General features: G+C 42.4%; 2 protein-coding genes across 6 annotated transcripts; one reads left to right on the top strand and one right to left on the bottom strand.

Moving 5' to 3' along the window:
* Positions 1-3,036: 3,036 nt before the first annotated feature.
* Positions 3,037-12,652, top strand: LOC131103975 (solute carrier family 2, facilitated glucose transporter member 1). 3 transcript variants are annotated; one of them, XM_078796776.1, is made up of 11 exons: positions 3,037-3,097; positions 3,166-3,255; positions 4,567-4,659; positions 6,103-6,263; positions 6,361-6,601; positions 6,715-6,877; positions 7,544-7,731; positions 10,158-10,262; positions 10,337-10,438; positions 10,570-10,773; positions 10,942-12,652. In XM_078796776.1, exons 2-11 carry the CDS (start codon positions 3,238-3,240, stop codon positions 11,146-11,148), a joined length of 1,482 nt encoding a protein of 493 aa, XP_078652902.1. In that variant the 5' UTR covers positions 3,037-3,097; positions 3,166-3,237; the 3' UTR covers positions 11,149-12,652. The 3 variants fall into 3 exon arrangements, with proteins under 3 accessions (XP_078652902.1, XP_057906573.2, XP_057906574.2); XM_058050590.2 differs by having other exon boundaries at positions 3,060-3,255; XM_058050591.2 differs by lacking the exons at positions 3,037-3,097; positions 3,166-3,255; positions 4,567-4,659 and having other exon boundaries at positions 6,116-6,263; positions 6,428-6,601.
* Positions 11,427-19,513, bottom strand: mthfr (methylenetetrahydrofolate reductase (NAD(P)H)). Of its 3 annotated transcripts, none has more exons than XM_058050584.2 (12): positions 19,385-19,513; positions 18,258-18,519; positions 17,048-17,286; positions 16,863-16,973; positions 16,573-16,766; positions 16,255-16,505; positions 16,045-16,179; positions 15,780-15,960; positions 14,213-14,395; positions 14,045-14,146; positions 13,844-13,963; positions 11,427-12,115 (listed from the first exon to the last, which is right to left on the bottom strand). In XM_058050584.2, exons 2-12 carry the CDS (start codon positions 18,503-18,505, stop codon positions 11,900-11,902), a joined length of 1,980 nt encoding a protein of 659 aa, XP_057906567.2. In that variant the 5' UTR covers positions 18,506-18,519; positions 19,385-19,513; the 3' UTR covers positions 11,427-11,899. The 3 variants fall into 3 exon arrangements, with proteins under 3 accessions (XP_057906567.2, XP_057906570.2, XP_057906566.2); XM_058050587.2 differs by lacking the exon at positions 19,385-19,513 and adding an exon at positions 18,838-18,856; XM_058050583.2 differs by lacking the exon at positions 19,385-19,513 and adding an exon at positions 18,686-18,788.
* Positions 19,514-19,682: the final 169 nt, after the last annotated feature.

Below are 19,682 nucleotides of genomic sequence, written 5' to 3'. Positions count from 1 at the left end.
CCATGTGGTTAGAGAAGAAGGTAATGATCATGCTTGTTACATAACAGTATGGAGTTGATGACCAGCCATATATGAGAGCCAATGTCGAAAAAGCTGCATTGAAACAATTGTATCCAAAATTTCCCCAAACATTTCCACAATATTTGTAACAAAAAAAAATGTTGCCATTTTTGGAAAATTAGTTTGGAGAAAAAGTGGTAATATTATGAGAATGACAATATATTTTCTTTTATAATATAATATCCCGTATCCGTTTAATTTTACCGTATGCGTCCCTTGCTGGAAAAACTTTGGACACCCCTGATATAAACCAATGATCCCCACAAGAGGCAACCTGAGTCCATGTCATTTAAAATGACAGATGGTCGCGTTAGGAACACTCCCAGGGCTCTGTTTGTGTATTACTTCCACACAGTGTGGGTCTGTGTTTGTTTATGTGTGTGCTCAGAAGAGGGCTCTCCAGTGATTTAGTACGGCACTTAAATAAACTATAAGACACGTAGGAATGTTCCAGAAATACTGTACGTCTGAAGTATGCAGACTTCTTGTCCCCTGTCTGCGTAAAGGCAAATCCTGATAGTAGCAGAGGTGCTATGATACTCGCCTTTTTCTATGAAATAGATAAAAATAAGCTGCGTGTGGCTGTTTTACCCAGACTGCAGAAGGAAAAAAAAACCCACACAAGTCAACAAGTGGTGTTAAAGGGGACCTATTGTACTCATTTTTCGGTCCTTTGTATTGAGTTGTGCAGCTACACACAATAACCAGCACAGAAAGCTTTCTAGTTCTTCCAGAATCTGCACCTATTCAGCTGTATTTGTTTGGATTTCGCACTTCCCGTGAAAACAGTTTGTTTTAACGTATTCCACCCACAGCCCCGCCTCCATACACTCCCACTCCACTGTGGTTGGTCACACTCTCGAGTTAACTTTATAACTTTATAGGAGTTGATAATAAACGGCGATGTATCTTTTTCAAATGGCGGCTTTTAATATACAGCCATATGTGTTGGACCCTGAATCCAATCCAGAAGTAGAGACTGAACAGTCTGAAATCTTTCAAGACAACAGGTTACTCCTGCTTTGTACAGCTATTAGCAACCCTGCTCCCTGTATGCACACTCTATAATGCTACACAGACAAGCGCTTTTCCTCCATGACAAAATAAACACAGGACACTGATTGTTGCTTACCGCTTGCTCTTCTGACTCTTCCGCACAACAAAGTAATGTTGGAAAGGTATCGAGCTTCAGCTACATGCTGGCCCATGTTCACAAAACAGTGTGAAATGCCGTTGACAGATTAAAATGCATTTATTTTGCTAGTAGAAATCAGGAACTCCAACCACTTGTGCCTGATAGTGGCGTCTTTAGGAATTGTAAACAAATGTGCCTTTCCCTTACGAGTCATTGCTAGCAATGTAAACAGAGAAGCAGAACTTGGAGGAGGGCAGAAAGCTTATCTGGCTTAAAGCCACGCCCATATAAGGAAGTCTGCTCCTCTGTGACACAAAGGGGCACAAAGGGGCAGTTTTACCACGTCTTATGAAAACAAGCGTTTTGAGCCATCCCAAACTTCTTTCAGGGCTCACTTCCAAATGCGCAAACATCATTATCTGAAACTTTGGCATCATTTAACACGAGAATACAACATTCTAACTACATTTGTAGGTCAGAAAAGTGGAAAAAACATGATAGGTCCCCTTTAAAGAATAATACAGTATACTGCAAGTTCCTTCTGTTCATATTTGCTGAGTTGTATATTTTCTGAACACATTGCGTACACCATGATACTGGTCTACTTATTTCACATGTCGGTATCACTTCTTCACTCTACTGCAACATTTATGTTGACATGAACAGGGGCCTCTATATAGGTTCTGCCAAGTCAGGCATCTCAAGCGAACTATTATATTTCAAATGAAAACATTAGTCCTTCACTTGATTCCTCTTCTGTCTAACTTTTTTTTTTTTATCTTCAGCAGATGTGCAGAGTCCCAGTATATATGATCCCAGGTCACACTCCATGTCCGTGCAGCAGGCAGCTGTTCTCAATGGAAATGTAGCGATAACTTCACAGTGCACAGCAGCCTGCCAAGCAAAAGCAAACAGGAGGCAGAGGAGAGAAAGTTGGAGTCTAGTTGGGTCAGGTAATTTCACCTTCTGTGGAGCCAGAGCAGAGTTTAATGCAAGGTTAGAGAGCAAAAGTGACCTCTGAAGTGATTAGCAGAGAGGCGGGGACAAATATGATATACTTTACACCCTAAGCTACTTCAATAAGCTTGTGGTAATTATTCAATGTTTTATTTTGAAAACAATTAATGCAGTCACAAATTTTAAACACATTTTTCCAGATTAAGTATATTGTTTTGATTAGTTCGAGCAGCCACATTCCAATAGATCTGCGCGCAGACCTCACAGCTAGGAGACCAGGGTTCAATTCCATGCTCGGCCATCTCTGTGTGGAGTTTGCATGTTCTCCCTGTGCATGTGTGGGTTTTCTCCGGGTACTCCGGTTTCCTCCCACATTCCAAAAAACATGCTAAGTTAATTGGCAAGTCTAAATTGTCCATAGGTATGAATGTGAGTGTGAATGGTTGTTTGTCTATATGTGCCCTGTGATTGGCTGGGGACCAGTCCAGGGTGTACCCCGCCTCTTGCCCGAAGACAGCTGGGATAGGCTCCAGCACCCCCGCCACCCTAGTGAGGAAAAAGCGGTAGAAAATGAATGAATGAATGAATGCTAATAGTGTACATGTGACATGGGCCAGCACTCCTGCTTCTGAAGGCCCTAGGCTGATTATGTTGATATGGTAACACGTAGAAGCTAAAATCCGATTGGACAATAATTCTATCAAAAGTAGAGACGTCTGTACACCCATTCTATATATATATGGTACATACTATATCTTTTAATGTTACAATTAGCTACATTTGCGCTAATCAATTTTTAGCTTCATCATCTGTTTGACTTTGTGTCCACGTGTTTGTTTTCTTGTTTTTCTCCTCTCAGCCAATCAGCACAGTGATCCACCCAGATCCACTTAGGACTGATGTCATTAAGCTGCTCAATGCGGCAGGTGGAACGCAGAGAGAAAGGTTACCATGCATCTTCTTTTAGGACGGCTTCTGCATGCATGAACCACTAAGACTTTGTTTTTCTGTAGACATGTCATAACAATGGATTACTAGAAATTACTTGGGTTATTTTCAAGTGTGGAAGCATCCAAAGAGGCGACATGGAGTGCAGTGGGAAGGTAACTGAAGTGTGAAGAGGCATGAATGGAACACTGAAAATGAAAACGACAGCGTTATGCAATAATAATATACAGTAATTGTATTAATAATTCAATGTTAATAGGTTTAGGAATTTTGTTCAGTTTATCTTTCTACGCTCTTAGTCATTTCTTTGTCGTCTTTGTAGGTAAAGGTTGCGTTGACCACTAATTAGCTTGCACAATAGGACTTCCTGTCAAGAAGCAAGCAACAGAAGATTTGCCCCAGGGTGCATGTTAATAGGGGTCACAAATGTACAACTTTCTTCAGTACTTCAGGGATTAGTTGTCTGAGTTAATTCATGAGCGAACTACCACATTTTGAACGACATTCGACAAATGGTTCTTCTCAGCAGGCGATTTTTTGTAGCAGTTTAATAGTTTGTTATTTGGTTGTCAAAGTCAGATACCTTACTTCACACCATTGTTTCATATTTGGAAACAGTTTTCAAATCCCATGCAGTGGTGCCTCCAGGTTTTGTTTGAATTTGTTCCAAATGGTTCTGTGAAAACAACAGAAATTGTTAAAAGAACATTAAACATCACTTTTACGGCAAGAAAAAAGAGGGGCCAATTTTTTTGGCATGTTATTTAGTAGTGAAATAAAAAAATGGTGCTTTGTTTGGGCACTTAATTCCACAGATTGATATAGTACTAGGCAAATGGACTAGTTTGTTACGTGCTACATTGTACAAAAACTGAGACCGAGTGTATAACAGGCGTAATTTCCATCATGTATTAAATACAAATCAAATAATTCCACTACTCTGTAGTCAAAACTGAGGCAATTACACTGATGAAAACATTACCACAAGATGAGAGTACATTTGGATGCACACTGACTCGCTTGAGTACAGTATGTGTGGTGACTGAGTTGTCTGTAGTAACAGCTGTATACAGTAGTATAGTAAAAAGCTTATCTACTTAAATTAAATGGAGTCGGCTAGACAGTGATCCTTGTGAATTAGTACATGAACAATGGCAAATGGCCAGGGATTGAGTCTCCATCAAGAAGACCATAAAAATAATATGCATTGTATTTTTTTGGGAAAAAAACTTTAAAACTTACTGAACATGTTATTAAATATAAATGATATAATGATATAAATAATAATATATAAATAATTAAATAATATAATGATCTCGATTGTTTAAATAATGTATAAATGTGTTGACTCCTATGTAAACAAGTGCTAAATAACTGTTAAATTGTAATTCATTTAAAACTGAACTGATTTATAACTTTTTCTATGCTAATGAATGAGTAAAACTATACAGTGTATCTCCTAATAGGTGACACCCCACCTGATGATGGCTGTGGGCACAGCTGTGATTGGCTCCCTCCAGTTTGGCTACAACACCGGTGTCATCAATGCTCCTCAAAATGTGAGTATAACGTGAATACAATCTACAATATGTTTTTCTCTGTTAAGTCTTATTAACTGAAGAAACAGTCCTATCCGACATCGCATGCGTGCTAACCCGAATCCCTGAGAGGGTTTAGCTCAAATTTGAAGTGACACGGAGCGGGTTAATAAGATTATACAGTGGTATGTTGGATTCTTAAAGGATAACGGGAGTTGAATGTTAGGCAGGATTAAGCATGTTGTATTTGGACCCCTGTCATTTGGATTGAATGGTAAGAATATAGGAACACCCAATATTAGTGTATATGCAGGTTGCTAGGGTGGTGGAACATTGCACTTCAGGCATGATACCACACAAAACAAGAATCTAGGAACTTTCGAAACCCCTCAATCGAGAGACCCGACTGCTTCCTGACATGAGATACAGTGAGCCTGTGGGATTTGAGCCAAACTTATATGAGGTTGAGAAATGCTGACCTATATACAGCGATGGCCAAAAATATTGGTATGCCAATTTGGCTCGGTATCTACTGTTCATGTTCCACCTCTGGATTTCCTGGGAGGGATGATAAGGTTCTATTGAGATACTCCAATAGACATGTTGGTGACCATCATTGGGCCGTCCTTTTGGAAGTATAGAGGTGTCTGTTGGTACATCTGACACATCGACACCCACAGTCTCAGGTCAGCAACTGACTTTCCGCAAAGTGGGGGAGGATTCTGGACAGACGTGGCAGACCTATACATGTGCTAACAGGGTGTTGAGAACATTTGGTACAGGCTCCACTCCGACAGACATTTAAGTCACACCTACGGGAGAGCTATTTTCACATGATGATGTTCTGGTAGCTTCATGAGCTGTGACCTTCACAGAAGAGTGTGAAGCATCCAGGATCAGGGGTGTATTCAGTCATTTAGGGGGGCCCAAAATGACCTTTCATCCAAGCAGGCTTTGTGACTTCATGCTCAATGACTAGGTCAGTTTAGTTGCATTTGATTGACTGCCGGGCGGCACGGCGGTCGAGTGGTTAGCGCGCAGACCTCACAACTAGGAGGACCAGGGTTCGATTCCACCATCTGTGTGGGTTCTCCCCGTGCATGCGTGGGTTTTCTCCGGTTACTCCGGTTTCCTCCCACATTCCAAAAACATGCTAGGTTAATTGGCTCCAAATTGTCCATAGGTATGAATGTGAGTGTGAATGGTTGTTTGTCTATATGTGATTGGCTAGCGACTAGTCCAGGGTGTACCCTGCCTCTCGCCCGAAGACAGCTGGGATAGGCTCCAGTTCCAGCACCCCCGCGACCCTCATGAGGAAAAGCGGTAGAAAATGAATGAATGAATGATTGACTGCCCTGAAAACAAAAGGATGCGCGTGAATGAGAATATAACACAATAACACAATCAATTGAGCTGTTTGTTAGCGGATTACATCAATCTGTTGTCAATCATTTTTAAATTCAGATCATTGAAAATTTCTACAATGAGACCTGGACCGAGAGGTTTACTGAGCACATCTCCCAGAGCACGTTAACAGCGCTGTGGTCACTTTCAGTGGCTATCTTCTCTGTGGGTGGAATGTTTGGTTCCTTCTCTGTAGGCCTTTTTGTTAACCGTTTTGGCAGGTAAGAATCTTCTGTTCCATCCTAGTCACCTTAAAGTCTTATTCGTAAATGTCAATTGGGGTATCAAATAATCCTAATCACTTGGATTATTCTGAAGGAGAAACTCCATGCTCATGGCCAACGTGTTGGCCCTTACCGCTGCTTTGTTTATGGGCTTCTCCAAGATGGCTGCTTCATTTGAGCTGCTCATCGTCGGACGCTTTGTAGTGGGTCTCTATTCTGGCCTGTCCACTGGCTTTGTGCCCATGTATGTGGAGGAGATCTCCCCGACATCACTCCGGGGAGCAATGGGCACGTTACATCAGCTGGGTGTCGTCATCGGCATCCTTTTGGCTCAGGTACATTTTGTATTCCACAAATAAACATCGGGAATTCTGCCCTCTAATTTAAGAATAATGTATCAGGTTACAAAACTTAGCATGTGTGCTAAAAAATGTCTTATGATGTGTAGGTTTTGGGGATAGAATCCATCATGGGGAACGCCTCACTCTGGCCCCTATTATTGGGGTTCACACTCCTGCCAGCCATTGTGCAATCTGCCCTCTTGCCCTTCTGTCCTGAGAGTCCGAGATACCTCCTCATCAACTGCAATGAGGAGAGCAAAGCCAACAGCGGTGAGACACACTGAAAATACATCAAAATCAATCAATATTTATATGTGATGCAAGTTGTGGGCATCACCTGTAAGTGTAATGGTCCAGCTGCTACGTTTGAGCCCAGCAATTCACTCTTAGTTTGCTATTTTACACAAAAAATAATGAATGGGCGGCACGGCGGTCTAGTTGTTAGCGCGCAGACCTCACAGCTAGGAGACCTGGGTTCAATTCCACCCTCGGCCATCTCTGTGTGGAGTTTGCGTGTTCTCCCCGTGCATGCGTGGGTTTTCTCCAGAGTACCCGGAGTTTCCTCCCACATTCCAAAAACATGCCACTCCAAATTGGTATGAATGTGAGTGTGAATGGTTGTTTGTCTATATGTGCCCTGTGATTGGCTGGCGACCAGTCCAGGGTGTACCCCGCCTCTCGCCTAAAGACAGCTGGGATAGGCTCCAGCACCCCACACGACCCTCATGAGGAAAAGCGGTAGAAAATGAATGAATGAATGAAAATAATGAATGATCCATTTGTTCATTGTGGGTTCGTATTACTCCAAAACATGCAAATGTATCAATTTTCACAATAAACCCAAATAAAGTTATGTTGAAACATTAAAAGGACATAACTGTTTTACAGGTTGATATCATATGCTTCCGTGTATGACTGCACTTCCTTGTTTTGCAGTTTTAGTGAAGTTGCGAGGAACCAATGATGTGAGCGAAGACATGATGGAGATGAAGGAAGAGAGTCAGCAGATGATGACGGAGAAGAAAGTGACCATAGCGGAGCTGCTACGCTCTCCTGTCTATCGCCAGCCCATTGTTGTGGCTGTAATGCTGCAACTGTCACAGCAGCTGTCTGGGATCAATGCCGTAAGTCAGGCAACATCTATTGTCATGTGACCAGAGTATGCTTTATGATGTGAGAGATGAAATGCCCCCCCACCCCCCTCAACAAAACAGAGTAGTGATTGTCGGACATACTGTACATTAGTGTATTTTATTCTAGTAAAATAAGACTTAGCTTTTCCTTACTTTATTGAAATCCTTGACACATTATTGACACTCAAGAGACTGTCTTAATGGGTAAGTTCCACTCCAGCAAGGCAGGTGCGGCTCCATCTGCTGGATCTGGTTGCATAGTGCACCACATGGCCCCAATGCAGTGGACTGTAACAGAGACAAGTGAAAATAAATTCATTCATTCATTTTCTACCGCCTTTTCCTCACGAGGGTTGCGGGGGTGCTGGAGCCTATCCCAGCTGTCTTTGGGCAAGAGGCGGGATACACCCTGGACTCGTCACCAGCCAATCACAGGGCACATATAGACAAACAACCATTCACACTCACATTCATACCTATGGACAATTTGGAGTGGCTAATTAACCTAGCATGTTTTTGGAATGTGGGAGGAAACCGGAGTACCCGGAGAAAACCCACGCATGCACGGGGAGAACATGCAAACTCCACACAGAGATGGCCAAGGGTGGAATTGAACCCTGGTCCCCTAGCTGTGAGGTCTGCGCGCTAACCACTCGACCGCCGTGCCGCCTTGAAAATAAATTGAGACCCATTTTTGTTATTGTCCGTTATGACACAGTTCTTCGTACAACAAGCTAGTATAAACAGCTATTACACACACAATGTATTGACCTACTAATAAAACACAGTCCATGTACAGTGAAGAAAATAAGTATTTGAACACCCTGCTATTTTGCTATTTCTCCCACTTAGAAATCATGGAGGGGTCTGAAATTTTCATCGTAGGTGCATGTCCACTGTGAGAGAGATAAACTAAAAAGAAAAATCCAGAAATCACAATGCATGATTTTTTAACAATTTATTTGTGTGATACAGCTGCTAATAAGTATTTGAACACCTGAGAAAATGAATGTTAATATTTGGTACAGTAGCCTTTGTTTGCTATTACAGAGGTCAAACATTTCCTGTAGTTTTTCACCAGGTTTGCACACACTGCAGGAGGGATCTTAGCCCACTCCTCCACACAGATCTTCTCTAGATCAGTCAGGTTTCTGGGCTGTCGCTGAGAAACACGGAGTTTGAGCTCCCTCCAAAGATTTTCGATTGGGTTCAGGTCTGGAGACTGGCTGGGCCATGCTAGAACCTTGATATGCTTCTTACGGAGCCACTCCTTGGTTTTCCTGGCTGTGTGCTTCGGGTCGTTGTCGTGTTGGAAGACCCAGCCACGACCCATCTTCAATGCTCTGACAGAGGGAAGGAGGTTGTTCCCCAAAATCTCACAATACACGGCCCCAGTCATCCTCTCTTTAATAGAGTGCACTCGTCCTGTCCCATGTGCAGAAAAACACCCCCAAAGCATGATGCTACCACCCCCATGCTTCACAGTAGGGATGGTGTTCTTCGGATTGTACTCTTCATTCTTCTTCCTCCAAACACGCTTATTGGAATTATGACCAAAAAGTTCTATTTTGGTCTCATCTGACCATAAAACTTTCTCCCATGACTCCTCTGTATCATCCAAATGGTCATATGCAAACTTAAGACGGGCCTTGACATGTGCTGGTTTAAGCAGGGGAACCTTTCGTGCCATGCATGATTTCACATCATGACGTCTTAGTGTATTACCTACAGTAACCTTGGAAACGGTGGTCCCAGCTCTTTTCAGGTCATTGACCAAGTCCTGTCGTGTAGTTCTGGGCTGATTCCTCACCCTTCTTAGAATCATTGAGACCCCACGAGGTGATATCTTGCATGGGGCTCCACTCCGATTGAGATTGACCGTCATGTTTAGCTTCTTCCATTTTCTAATGATAGCTCCAACAGTGGACCTTTTTTCACCAAGCTGCTTGGTAATTGCTCCGTAGCCCTTTCCAGCCTTGTGGAGGTGTACAATTTTGTCTCTGGTGTCTTTGGACAGCTCTTTGGTCTTCGCCATGTTACAAGTTAAAGTCTTACTGATTGTATGGGGTGGACAGGTGTCTTTATGCAGCTAACGACCTCAAACAGGTGCATCTGATTCAGGATGATACATGGAGTGCAGGTGGACTTCTAATGGGCAGACTAACAGGTCTTTCAGGGTCAGAATTCTAGATGATACACAGGTGTTCAAATACTTATTTGCAGCTGTATCACACAAATAAATTGTTAAAAAATCATGCATTGTGATTTCTGGATTTTTCTTTTTAGTTTATCTCTCTCACAGTGGACATGCACCTACGATGAAAATTTCAGACCCCTCCATGATTTCTAAGTGGGAGAAATAGCAAAATAGCAGGGTGTTCAAATACTTATTTTCTTCACTGTATATCCTGTTTTAGGTGTTCTACTATTCCACTGGAATTTTTGCAAGAGCGGGTGTTTCCCAGCCAGTCTATGCAACCATTGGAGCAGGAGTCGTAAACACAGCGTTCACGGTTGTTTCTGTAAGTGCCATCAAATGAAAGGAAACAAGTGTTGACTTTGAGGATGCTGGTAACTTTTTGTCTCCTTTGGACAGTTGTTTGTGGTGGAGCGTATGGGTAGAAGGCCGCTCCACCTGATTGGTTTGATGGGGATGGCCATATCTGCAGTTGCTCTAACTATTGCTATGGCGTTGTTGGTAAGTGTATGGAACATTTCTGTTCCATTGGCTGTTTTACGTTATTAACTCAATGAGTCATAGCAACAAATACTGTATATCAATATATATATATATCAAATATATATATATCAATGTGTTGCATCCCTCAGGATCAACACAGTTGGATGTCCTACGTGAGCATCGTGGCCATCCTGAGCTTCGTAGCCTTTTTTGAAATAGGCCCCGGACCCATTCCATGGTTCATTGTGGCAGAGCTCTTCAGTCAGGGGCCCCGACCTGCTGCCATTGCAGTTGCTGGCTTCTGCAACTGGTCTGCCAATTTCTTAATTGGCATGAGCTTCCAGTATGTTGAGGTAAGGCCAAAGTGATCTAAAAGGAGCACAATCGGCAGCGTGTGCTCTGATTAGAGTGAGCAGATACTACCATCTCATGGAACATTCATTTTTTTGTTGAGTTTGGCAGGCAAATCGATACCTCATTCGTATTGTAGCCTTACAAAATTTGATTTTCTCTCCCCACAGCAACTCTGCGGCCCCTATGTCTTCATCATCTTCACTGTTCTTCTGCTGGGCTTCTTTGTCTTCACTTACTTTAAAGTGCCCGAGACCAAAGGTCGCACCTTCGATGAGATTTCAGCAGGCTTCCGCCAGTCGGCTGGTCGGGCTGCTAACAAATACTCGGCCCCGGAAGAGTTCAACACACTCAGAGGGGATGATCCTGACCTTTGACAGCTGCGCTGAAAATTACCCTTGGGGTACACTTTTCAAAAATAACTTCATGAAGTTGATGGGCTCAGTTCCTACTGTGAATTTTTGTCTCGACTCAAGACTGATCCCTTTTTGGGTGCTAAAAATGAGCACGTCACACTCACAGGCCCTTTGTTTTTTGAAGCTGTTCGTGTGCTATATGAAGACATAAGACAAGGACCTAGAATGAGGTATTTCCCAGAAAGGAAGAATGAGGTGGTGCTCCGTAACGGAATTAAGCATCCACATAACACAGACAATTAAACAAACACATTTATTGTGATTTGGAGAATGGGCAACACAAATAAATACTTGGAAAATATTTGCTTACTTTGTTTTGTACTAAGTTCTCACCCGTGACGACACACTTAAGTATAGCTACCATTTAAAAATCCATCCTTTCAAAATGTGCACTTAAAATGCTTATCTCAGCAAATGTAAACTCGAGAAAAACTAAACAAAGCACAGGTTTTTGTTATCCAGTTGGATAAAAACAGGCCAAGGGCACAGGTGCAGTAACATGGAGGAAAGGTTGCTGAAATAAAAATAGTTCACTTTGTTTAAAGATGAAAGCTGTCTTCATTTCCCCACCTTATCTAAAATAGTAACAGTACAAGAAGATCAAATTCCAACAAAAATAGTCTGACAAACATTTTCTTGTAATAGCAGCATTTGCAAATAGTTTAAGGGGTGCTTTTTCCTGTCCTTCAATATTAAAAAAAAATTCATCAGACTATTCTGATTCAAGGAGTGCTGGCTCTGGAGAAGCATCCAGCTGTTCAAACATGTCGTCGATCACCTGCCAAAGGCAGTTCTCTAGTGGGAAATCGTTGTCTACTAGATTGACCAAAAAGTAGTTGTCGTGGATGTATTTGATGATCATTCGAGAAGGTGACTCGTCTTCATACAGTTTGGCCCACTGCTCAATCCACAAGGCAAATGCCTCATCCTGAAGGAGATCAAATCAAATCAACTTTATTTGTATAGCACTTTTCCTGCAAAGACATGCAACACAAAGTGCTTTACAGAATTAAAACAATTTCCACATTTAAAAGGAAAAAAACAAAGAAACAAAAGAAAGCCCCTCCTTACCACCCTCCATACTAGACCCACACACACAATCACACACAGTAGGCAGACATGGCATGGCACTGAGGATCAAGGAAACGCCACCTGGGAGGGGGCCGTCCACACTGGGAGGAGCTGCAGGCCGTGCCATCAGAGGACCAGCAGCCGGGCCCCCCGACTCCGACAGACGGGTGGACCCCCACATTAAAGGGAGGAACCCCCAGCCGGCCGGGTCGAAGGGACCCAAGGATGGCACCCCCTCAGCAGACCCGACACAGCCCCCAGTGTGGAGGACCCCCCCTGAGGAAACACTGGAGTTAAAAGCTGAAGACTAAGAGCATAAAATAGGACTAAAAAGATAAAAACATAACACTGGAGTTAAAAGCCGAAGACCAAGAGCAAAAAATAGGACTAAAAAGATAAAAACATAACACTGGAGTTAAAAGCCGAAGACCAAGAGCAAAAAATAGGACTAAAAAGATAAAAACAAAACACTGGAGTTAAAAGCTGAAGACCAACAGCAAAAACATAGGACTAAAAAGATAAAAACAAAACACTGGAGTTAAAAGCTGAAGATTAAGAGCATAAAATAGGACTAAAAAGATAAAAACATAACACTGGAGCTAAAAGCTGAAGACCAAGAGCAAAAACATAGGACTAAAAAGATAAAAACAAAACACTGGAGTTAAAAGCTGAAGATTAAGAGCATAAAATAGGACTAAAAAGATAAAAACATAACACTACAGTTAAAAGCCGAAGACCAAGAGCAAAAAAATAGGACTAAAAAGATAAAAACAAAACACTGGAGTTAAAAGCTGAAAACTAAGAGCATAAAAAAGGACTAAAAAGATAAAAACATAACACTGGAGTTAAAAGCCGAAGACCAAGAGCAAAAAAATAGGACTAAAAAGATAAAAACATAACACTGGAGTTAAAAGCTGAAGACCAAGAGCAAAAAAATAGGACTAAAAAGATAAAAACAAAACACTGGAGTTAAAAGCTGAAAACTAAGAGCATAAAAAAGGACTAAAAAGATAAAAACATAACACTGGAGTTAAAAGCCGAAGACCAAGAGCAAAAAAATAGGACTAAAAAGATAACAACAAAACACTGGAGTTAAAAGCTGAAGACCAAGAGCAAAAAAATAGGACTAAAAAGATAAAGACAAAACACTGGAGTTAAAAGCTGAAAACTAAGAGCATAAAAAAGGACTAAAAAGATAAAAACATAACACTGGAGTTAAAAGCCGAAGACCAAGAGCAAAAAAATAGGACTAAAAAGATAAAAACATAACACTGGAGTTAAAAGCTGAAGACCAAGAGCAAAAAAATAGGACTAAAAAGATAACAACAAAACACTGGAGTTAAAAGCTGAAGACTAAGAGCATAAAATAGGACTAAAAAGATAAAAACATAAGAAAAGTTTAAAAATATTAGCTAAAAGCCTGATTAAAAAGGTGCGTCTGTAATCTTTTTTTTTTTTAAATATCAACAGTCTCCGCAGTCCTGAGGCCATCCGGCAGGCTGTTCCACAGGTGGAGATATGCTTGAAGTGAGGAAAACATGGACCTGTGCATGTAAATCCAAATACATTTGCGTCTCATTCTTACCTTCCAGAACATAAAGCTGACCGGGTCCACTATGGTGGGCTGAACAATCTCCCTCCCTGGGAATATCCCCCATGTCACAGCATTAGGTTGCATATCAGGAGCGTTGGTGAGGTTATGGCCCTTTGAGGATATAATATTCATAGTTGGGTATTGACCAAAGCAAATCAGGTACGGCTATTAAAACTTGCTATTAAAACTTACGTGCACATTAACAATGTGGTAGTTGACACGTGGTTCATACTTTTTCAGAACTTTAAGAAGGGCGTTCACATTCTCACTGGACGTGAAGAACTCCAGATAAGCCTGTTGAGGCATACCAACATACGCATGACATCGCTGAGGATTACAGCAAACACAAAGTGGTCGTACTTTCTGAAAAACGTAGCCGCCGGGGGGTCCCCAGCCCACTATTGGGTCCGTGGAGGGTTTGGCGTTGATGTTGGGCTGGGAGTTGATGGTGAGGACGCCTCGTCTGTTCACCTTCTCCAGTTCATCCTTCAGTAGGTTGGTTTCTTGGGCCAGAGGCTCGTCATTCCACGGCAAACACATCACCTGCCACAAGTGGATTAGATTATCTAGTGCAGTGATTTTCAACCACTGTCAATTATCCAATATCACTTTTTATAATTAACATTTATTAATCATCATTTGCTTTCTCCGGGTACTCCGGTTTCCTCCCACATTCCAAAAACATGCTAGGTTAATTGGCGACTCCAAATTGTCCATAGGTAGGAATGTGAGTGTGAATGGTTGTTTGTCTATATGTGCCCTGTGATTGGCTGGCGACCAGTCCAGGGTGTACCCCGCCTCTCGCCCGAAGACAGCTGGGATAGGCTCCAGCACCCTCGTGAAGAAAAAGCGGTAGAAAATGAATGAATGAATCATCATTTGCAAATATTATGTCAATAGTATACATGGACCCAAATATTCCAATTGCATTTGGTTTATTTGCTCAAACGGAAAGAATTGAACAGGGATGGAATATTCCTTCAACCAATCCGATTGCGGTATCTTGTGCCCGCTCAAACGGAAAAAGTTGTCAGGGTGCGTTCTTCTTCGTGGTGTTTTTTTTCTTCTGTTGCTTATTGGCGGTTGGTAAGCAGCTTTCGTATGCATTACCGCCATTTGTGGAACAGAATCTAAACCCTTCTATACGCCATTCACAAGTGCGGTTTTATTAAAAAAGAAAATATATATCTATATAAAGCATGTCCTGAGTTTAATTATAAAATATTAGCAAGATTGGATTTGATCTTTTCCTGTTTAAATTTATCCCGGGTGCATTCTTTCAGCGCGTGCTCAGATATGACGTAACACCTTCTTCAGTTTTAAAAATGGAGGCCAGCAATCGGCACTGGACTAAGCAAAGTTTGTTTTTGATTCAAACTAAATTTTAAGACTGGACAAACAAAACTGGCAATACGGAGTTATTCCAACAAGTGAAAGAAAAACTTGGGGAAGCCGGTATCACGTGATGTTGATATTTACGTTTTACTGGGCATGCCCTATTGACTAGATTGGAATATATCATTGTTTCCCGAAAGGTCATTCGGAAAGAGACTTGTCATGTAAAAACATGGCTACTGTGGAGTGTCTGTGGTGTAAAGACTGGCAGAGCAATGTAATATTGGTCCGTGTGGCAACACCTACCTTGTTCCTCCGATAGACTTATTGATGCACGTGTGAGGTCGTGGTGACATTTTGTAACATTTTTGGTTAGTGGTGTGCCACAAGATTTTTCCAATGTAAAAAAACGTGCCGTGGCTCAAAAAAGGTTGAAAATCACTGATCTAGTGATCTGTGAGGAGTCGTTCATTGTAGCCCTTACTTTGGGATGATCCAGCAGGTTATCCAAAGCAGTTTGTTATTTTTCCCCTCAAATAATAATAGTAATAGTCTTCATAAAAGGGACTGACATTTCTACAGGAAACCCTACCTTGTGGCCATTGATGTTTGTCTGGGCAGTGATGTAGCAGGTGAAGACCTCATAGACACTTTGCTCATTCTTCAGCTCCTCGCCCCACATCTGCAGCAGAGCATCTTTGGATGACTTGCTCTTCAAGTAGAACAAGTAGTAGTCATTTAATTCACCAAAGGCCGGAGATGAGGAGTTACCCCTAGTGAGAGAATCGACAACAGCGGGATCTTGAATCCATTTCTTGTGGTAGCTTTAGTTTTTATAGCGTTGACAAAAACCTTACCATCTGCCATTAGGGAACTCGTCCCAATCCTGGGTTCTGTAGATGTAACTCTTGGGTCTGGATGCCCAGAAGATGGGCCGCACATCCTCGACCTTTCGCTTGGGATGTGCACTCACTGCCCATGGAAGGGGCCGTCTGCGAGGATAAGATTAATTAAAAGGATGAGGATAATTCTGACATATTCTCACCAAAATCACAGAAATGACTTACCTGGGGTCCTCTATCCACAGGCCGAGCTGTCTGAGGACTTCCATGGTGGCAACCTCTCTGTTCAGAGTGTAGAAATGCAAACCGGGCACTTTGCCGCTGTGCAGCAACACTTGGCACATCTCCACTGCTTGTTGTATTCCATAATTCCGAATGGCGGCGTCATTGTCTTTGATGGGCTCAATGACTTTCATGATCTCTTCTGGCACCTCCAGTTTTGACAACTTGACAAGCTGACGCAGAGACTGGTAACCCTGCAGAGGGGAACATTGAGTTGGGGTCGAGAACCACTTTTTCCTCAATGGAGCAGTGGTGCCTTACCTGGATAGGGAAGATCCCGGGAAGAATGGGACACGTGATCCCAAGAGCCCGACAATCATCTAGAAATTTCAGGTAAGTTTCTGCCCGGAAGAAGAGTTGCGTGATGACGAAGTTTGCTCCTGCATCCACCTTCTCCTTCAGGTGTCGCAGATCTTCCTCATAGCTTTCTGCCTCAGGGTGGCCAGTGGGATAGCCTGACACACACACACACACACACACATGCAAATCTTTTCAGAGATTAATTGAATTAATGTTTATTAGTATTACTCCTGCATGAGCTGAGTCCACACCTGCGACACATATGTCAAAGTAGTCATCAAACTCTGATCGGATGTGTTTAACAAGGTCGGTAGCGTAGTTGAAGCCCCCTTCTTCCTCCTCCCAATCCGTACCGACTGGGTCTGTGGATATTTTACAGCAACACATATGAGTTGGAATTTGTGGTCACAGCTAATAACACGTGTCCCTCGCCTACCTCCTCTGAGAGCCATGATGTTTTTTAGGCCCAGGTGCTTTGCTTTGGCTAAGTAGCCAGTGATCCTATCTGTGGTCTGGTTGCAGCAAGTGAGGTGGAGGATGCTCTCCAGACCGCAGTAGTTGACTGCAGTGCTGGCAATCATCATGGAGGACGTTTCCTTGTCTGAACCCGGGTCTCCAGCTGGATGCCAGGTAATGTCTATGAAGAGCGGCCCACCAGAACCCATACGGTCAAATCTGAAGACAAAAAAGGAACAAGTTTGACCTAATGGGAGATCATAACTGTTGAGAGCTGTTTAATCCCTATGTGAGACAAGAATAGACTTTGTTCCCTTTCTGTGCGTTATTCAGCAAAAATGGGAGTTTTACCTATGAAGCCCTCTGTAGCGGCTATTTGTCCTTCACAAAATAAACGTAACTTACACTATAATCAAGAGGCCACTGATGCACCAGGCAAAAGAGTCATTGTCCAAACAATCTTGTTCCGTTTCTTCTTATTTCCTTTTATTACCAAGCAAGTAAACAAACAAAAAAGGAACAAGGGCCTTCTCCTGTTGCCTCTCTTGCGCTGGCACAAAAACCATAGGCCCACCCCGGTGCATGCTGGTCTTGTGAGCACTGCCTACCCAAATATATTGCAAGTCGCCAGGGTGTTATCCAATGAAATGAAACCAACAAATTAACTACTAATTAACCCCAACAAAATATGATAGATAACAAATAAATACGCAGACCTCACAGCTAGGAGACCAGGGTTCAATTCCACCCTCGGCCATCTCTGTGTGGAGTTTGCATGTTCTCCCCGTGCATGCGTAGGTTTTCTCCGGGTACTCCGGTTTCCTCCCACATTCCAAAAACATGCTAGGTTAATTGGCGACTCCAAATTGTCCATAGGTATGAATGTGAGTGTGAATGGTTGTTTGTCTATATGTGCCCTGTGATTGGCTGGCGACCAGTCCAGGGTGCACCCCGCCTCTCGCCCAAAGACAGCTGGGATAGGCTCCAGCACCCCCGCGACCCTCGTGAGAAAATGCATGAATGAATGAATGAAACAAATAAATAACTAACAAGAAAATATTATCAAGTAATCCAAACAAAACAACAACAACAAAAAATAAATCAACCAATATTAGAAACCTAGGAACACACTAATAAATAGCTCCTACACCCTCTGAAAATCTACATGAAAATAAATGGGACTCGAGTACCTCGATATGAGATTGACAGCGCCATTAGCCGTCCTCGGAGGGAAGAATTCAAGGGAGAACCAGTGGTCCCCAGACTCCATCCTCCTCCTCATCTTGTCCCGCAGCCTGTCTGAACGATCAGCGTCCAGTACGGGTGTGGAACACCGAGAGCTTTCCTTGGAACTCTCCCCACCGCTGTTTCCTGCCCCGCTGGAATCACTCTTGCATGACTGCCAGCTGCCCTCACCTCGCTGAACCTGGTTGACCATGATGGAAAATGGATCTGACAGAACACAAAGGGAGAATTATTTCAAACAAATCCCAGCTTTAAATACATGTGGGCGATAGTACAAGACGATCCGATACCAAGTAAATGCAGGGCTAGTATCACAGATATTGCTACTTAGATGCAATATACTAAAATACTGGTGTGGTGCACAACAACTAACCAAAAGCAAACTCCATTATTGGCTCTAATTACTTTCTGCCTGAAGGCCCTCTTGTGTCCACAAACTTAGTAACAATATTTTATTTGAACAGCAAAACAGAAAGCACACACGTTTAGGAAAATAAACAGACAGCTCCAAAATATCGATCTCACCATTCTTCAGATACTACCTTTGTATCGACAATATCAATATATGGATCGATCCGCTCACCTCAAAGCGTTAACCCATCATCCTCAAACTAGGTCTTAACTAGGCGAGCATAACTTCGAAGTGCGATTGTTAAACACACGTCAACGTCAGTATTTTATGCGCAATCTGACAACATGTGAAAGTTGACTTTTATGTTGACTCTTAACAGAAAAGTACAAGTTAAAACTGCACACTCCGCCCATCCACGTACAACGGATACAATTAGCTATGTGTAGTGGATCAGCGCGATGAATACATTAAGTCCCTGAACAAGAAATGGCAAGGGTATGCTATTTATTATCAGCATTGTACGCCTTCACTTTAAAGTGTGCACCATTAATGTCTTCCTAGCGGGTGAACTATACAAGTTATCGCAGCTGTGCTAGCAGCTACTTGCAGCTAGCGAATATGACTACGGTAATGACTTCGGTATGAAAACTAAAACAAAAAGGCAACAAGATAAGTCCATGTATATACTAAGTCGCGTCAAAAGAAAATATAAGGTCTCACATTATTTCCAGTCGGCTGACTTTGTGTGTTGCCAGGCGTCCCAGATATTTGTGGGAGGGCAAAAGAGGTTACAGCGTGGTAGAGATGGAGGCACGCTTGTATTCAAATGCAATGCGGAGTCACGTCCATTGGGTGGCGCTGTATGTTTAAGGAGGGGCAGTGCATAAGGAGGTGTTGCCTTCAATAGAATCAGAACTTATGTTTTCACCGTTCAATAATGAATGAAATGAACTTCTGTTTCATCTCGCTTCGTTTTGTAAACCAAACCGACTTACCTATTAACTAAAATGATAACCAC

Source organism: Doryrhamphus excisus, linkage group LG15 (genome assembly GCF_037039965.1).
Source record: "Doryrhamphus excisus strain RoL-2023G ecotype Guam linkage group LG15, RoL_Dexc_Guam_v1.1, whole genome shotgun sequence".
Taxonomy (NCBI): Eukaryota; Metazoa; Chordata; class Actinopteri; order Syngnathiformes; family Syngnathidae; genus Doryrhamphus; species Doryrhamphus excisus.
This window is presented reverse-complemented; position numbering and strand designations above follow the sequence as displayed.

What these genes read in the sequence shown, in the direction of transcription:
- mthfr (XM_058050583.2), bottom strand. An exon ending in GCTGTCAATCTCATATCGAG is followed by an intron (nt 17,287 to 18,257) that starts GTACTCGAGTCC and finishes TTTTGTCTTCAG; the next exon opens with ATTTGACCGTATGGGTTCTG. An exon ending in TCAGCTTTATGTTCTGGAAG is followed by an intron (nt 12,116 to 13,843) that starts GTAAGAATGAGA and finishes GATCTCCTTCAG; the next exon opens with GATGAGGCATTTGCCTTGTG.
- LOC131103975 (XM_078796776.1), top strand. An exon ending in TCATCAATGCTCCTCAAAAT is followed by an intron (nt 4,660 to 6,102) that starts GTGAGTATAACG and finishes TTTTAAATTCAG; the next exon opens with ATCATTGAAAATTTCTACAA. An exon ending in TCGGCATCCTTTTGGCTCAG is followed by an intron (nt 6,602 to 6,714) that starts GTACATTTTGTA and finishes TATGATGTGTAG; the next exon opens with GTTTTGGGGATAGAATCCAT.